The following is a 4,558-nucleotide window of genomic DNA, read 5'->3' on the forward strand; positions in this document are numbered from 1 at the left end:
CTTGTCAAGGCAGTCTTCATCAGCTGACCGGTTCAATTTGCACTTCAGGTCACTCATTGTGCTCCAGCTATTTGAGGACCTCAGAGCACTCATTTTGGCCAGCCATCTTCCAATGTACCTCCTGCACGGGGTGCCTACAACGGTTATTCCAGCCGCCTGGGCCAAACTCTGTACTAGTAGCCATATTTTTCGAGGGGTTGTTTCTAGCGTAGTGATACTAGGCATATGGTGAGGGACTATACCAAACATAGGATGGGTGAACCTCCACAAAGTACTTAGTCTATAGTTACTTCTCCCATTACTACTCCACCTGCACATCCAACTAGGGGTGGAGGACAGGCGGGCAGAGGACATCCTAGAGTGGGAGGTTAGTCCCATTGTTGTGCCTTTCATGGCAGGATGGAAGTTGTCTCATCGGATGTTGTTATCATAGGTATTGTTCCAGTTTGTCATAAAGATGCATCAATTTTATTTGATCCGGGTTTCATTTATTCGCATGTATCATCTTACTTTGCTTCATATTCTGATACGTCTTATGATTCTTTGAGTACTTCAGCTTATGTGTCTGTGCCTTTAAGGGATTCTTTTATGACCGTGATTGGCCGCTATTGGGGGTTATGATACTGGGGTGGACCTTTTGTTACTCAATATAGTAGACTTTGATGTGATTTTGGGCACGGACTGATTGTCACTTTATCACGATATTCTAGATTGTGACGCTAAGATCATGACGTTGGCTATGCTAGGGTTGTCGAGGATGGAGTGGAGAGGTACATTGGAAAATGTTCCTAGTAATGTAGTGTCGTTCCTAAAGGCACAACAGATGGCTGAGAAGGGGTGCTTGGGATACCTAGACTTTGTGGGGGATTTTAGTGCTGATACTCCTACCATTGAGTCAGTTTCGGTTGTATGAGATTTTCCAGATGTGTTTCCAGTAGACCTACCGAGCATGCCACCTGATAGGGATATTGATTTTTGTATTTAATTGTTACTAGGAACTCAATCCATTTTTATTCGACCATATCGCATGGCACCAATGGAGTTGAAGGAATTAAGGGAACATTTTCGAGAGTTACTTGATAATGGTTTCATCAGACCGAATTTCTTGCCTTCGGGTGCTCTAGTTCTATTTATGAAGAACAAAAACCACTCTATGAGGATGTGTATTGACTATAGGCAACTGAATATGGTTACTATCAAGAACAAGTACCCACTACTGTGTATTGATGATTCGGTTGATTAAATACAAGTTGCTAAGGTATTCTCGATGATTGATTTGATATCGGGGTATCATTAGTTGAAGATTCGGGATTCTGATATTTCAAATACAGCTTTTAGGACTCGCTATGATCACTATGGGTTTCTAGTGATGTCTTTTGGGCTGACCAATGACCTAACAGACCTTTATACACTTGATAAATAGCGCGTTCCAACCATATATTAATTATTTTATCATCGTGTTCATTGATGATATATTGGTGTATTCTCGCAGCCGGGAAGATCATGAGCATAACTTGAAGATCGTGCTCTAGATTTTGAGGGAGAAGAAGCTATATGCTAAATTCTCCAACTGTGAGTTTTTTCTTCATTCGGTGGCATTCTTGGTCCACTTGGTGTCTTGTGAGGGTATAAAGGATTATCTGAAGAAGATTGAGGCACTTCAGAGTTGGCCTAGACATTCTACTGCTACTGAGATATGGAGTTTTCTAGGCTTGGCTAGGTATTTTTGCCATTTCATGAAGTGTTTTTCATCCATTGCAGCTCCTTTGGTTAGATTGACTCAGAAGGGTGCCCTATTCATGTGGTATGACGAGCGTGTGGAGAGCTTTCAGAAGCTAAATATTACCTTGACTACAACTCCAGTCTTGGTTTTTCCTTTAGCATTAGGTTCTTATACATTTTATTGTGATGCTTCATGGATTGACATTGGGTGTGTATTTATGCAGGTGGGTAGAATGATTGCTTATGCTTTGCATTAGTTGAAGCCCCATGAGAAGAACTACCAGTGCACAATTTGGAGTTGGCAGCCATTGTTCACATGCTTGAAGATTTGGGGGCACTATCTGTATGGCGTGTCATGTGAGGTGTTCACGGATCACAACAGTGTACAACTCCTATTCAAGCAAAAGGATCTGAATTTGAGGCAAAGAAGGTGGTTAGAGCTAGCAAAGGACAATGATATCGCCATTATTTATCATCCCGTGAAGGCCATGTGGTGGCCGATGCTTTAAGTAGGAAGGCTGGGAGCATGGGGGGTCTTGCGTTTATTCCACTTAGATAGAGACCGTTAACTTAGGATGTTTAGGCGTTGGCCAACAGGTTCGTGACTTTGGATGTATTGGAGCCATGACTGGTTCATGCTTGCATGGTTTCACCACAATCTTCTTTGTTTGAGCGCATCAAGGCACGTCATTATGATGATCCCCAGCTGTTTTTCCTAAAGGTCACGGTGCAGCACAGTGATGCCAAAGAGGTGACTATTGGTGATGATGGAGTATTGAGGATGCATGGCCGGATTTGTGTTTCAAATGTTCATAGGTTGGTGAGTTAATCCTTGAGGAGGCCCATAGTTTGTGGTATTCCATTCATTTGGGGGCCACAAAGATGTACAATGATTTGAAGAAGCACTATTGGTAGAGAAGAATGAAGAAATATATTGTGGAGTATGTGGCCCGATATTTGAACTGTCAGCAGGTTAGGTACGATTATTAGAGACTAGGTGGTTTTCTTTATAGTCTTGATATTTCGGAGTGGAAGTGGGACCATATCACTATGAATTTTGTAATTGGAATCCCACAGACCTTGAGGATATTCGACACTATATGGGTTATTGTGGACAGACTGACCAAGTCTGAACACTTCCCTCCTGTTATGACTACCTACTCATCAAAGCTGCTGGTTCAGATTTTTCTTCGGGAGATTGTTCACCTTCATGGTATGCCGGTGTCTATTATCTTGAATCAAGGAACATAGTTTATATCAAATTTTTGGAGAGCCATGCAATGTGAGTTAGGCACACAGGTCAAGCTGAGTATGACATTTTATCCGTAGATGGACGGATAGTTTGAGTGCACTATTTAGATAATTCAGGAAATGTTACGTGCCTGTGTTATTGATTTTGGGGGTCTATGGGATCAGTTTCTACTACTAGCGGAGTTCGCCTACAAGAACACCTATCAGTCGAGCATCCAGATGCTCCTTATGAGGCCTTATAAGGGACGCTATGTTGTTGGGCACTGATTTTGTTTAGGATGCCCTGGAGAAGGTGAAGTTGATTCAGGATTGGCTTTGTACATTGCATACAGGTAAAAGAGTTATACTGATAGGAGGGTTCGCGATATGGCATTCATGGTGGGTAAAAGGGTTCTACTCATAGTTTCTCCCATGAAGGGTGTGATGAGGTTCAAGAAGAAGGGCAAGTTGATTCCTCGGTATATTGATCCTTTTTAGATTCTTGAGATAGTTGGTGAGGTGGCCTACATGCTAGCATTGACACCTAGCTTATCAAGAGTTCACCCGTGTATCATGTTTCCATGCTCCGGAAGTATTATGATGATATGTCACAAGTGTTAGATTTCAGCTCGGTGCAATTGGACAAGGATTTAACGTATGTTGAGGAGCCGATTGCTATTTTGGATAGGTAGGTGCGGGGGTTGAGGTGGAAGAACAATTCTTCGGTGAAGGTTCAGTGGAGGGGTCAACCGGTCAAGGAGGAGTCTTAGGAGACCGAACATAATATGCAGAGCCGTTATCCTCATTTTTTTGGCACTTTAGGTATGTCTATACTTTTTCGAGGACAAATATTTACTTTTAGAGGGGAGAATGTAACAACCCGACCGGTCTTATTATGTATTTGAGCTCTGTTTCCCCTTTTGAAGCTTTCTGTATGTGAATATGTTGTTTTATGACTTCCCAGGATTTTTTTTCAGGGGAAGTTTTGGATTGGTTTGGGATCATTGGTTCTTAGTTGTAAGGCCCCAAAAAATTTCACTAAGCAACCTAGAATTTCGTGGTGCCATGTAGTCTTATTAAACTATTTTATGTGTTATTAACATGGTGGGCATCAATTGGATTTGGTAAATATGTGTACAAGTCTTATGGTAAGTAATTTGGGGTCCAAGGAAAGGCCTAAGTCTAAGGAAAATTGGAAAAGTTCATAATAGGCTAAGATTTCAAATGAGTTCGCACAAGCCACCACTTTGAACGAGCCTATCTAAGTATATATAAGGTTTTATGTTATAAAAAACCTATAATGTGAAATCTCTTTGAGTCTAGTTTCCAACGCTTCAAACCGTTCGTCATTTGGACATTCGTACACAAAGTTATGATCAAATTACCAAAGGCTGGAAAAATGTGATTCTGCGGTGAAATCCGCGATCACAGATTTAACTCTGCGGACTGCAAAACCATTTTGCGACCGCAGAATGGTCACAGAATGAAGCAGAACAGCCCAGTTCTGGTCAACAAGTTCTGCGATGAATCTGCGGCCCGCATACCCATTCTGCGGTGGATTCTGCGATCGCACACTTGATATCGGAGGGTTAATTTTCTAATTTTT

At 41.8% G+C, this 4,558-nt stretch overlaps 1 protein-coding gene across 1 annotated transcript; it reads left to right on the top strand.

The window, feature by feature from the left end:
• Positions 1 to 727: 727 nt before the first annotated feature.
• Positions 728 to 1,979, top strand: LOC142163299 (putative mitochondrial protein AtMg00860). The gene is made up of 2 exons (XM_075220572.1): positions 728 to 904; positions 1,533 to 1,979. The coding sequence occupies exons 1-2, from the start codon at positions 728 to 730 to the stop codon at positions 1,977 to 1,979; spliced, it is 624 nt and encodes a 207-aa protein (XP_075076673.1).
• The last annotated feature ends 2,579 nt before the right edge of the window (positions 1,980 to 4,558 follow it).

Source organism: Nicotiana tabacum, chromosome 8 (genome assembly GCF_000715075.1).
Source record: "Nicotiana tabacum cultivar K326 chromosome 8, ASM71507v2, whole genome shotgun sequence".
NCBI lineage: Eukaryota > Viridiplantae > Streptophyta > Magnoliopsida > Solanales > Solanaceae > Nicotiana > Nicotiana tabacum.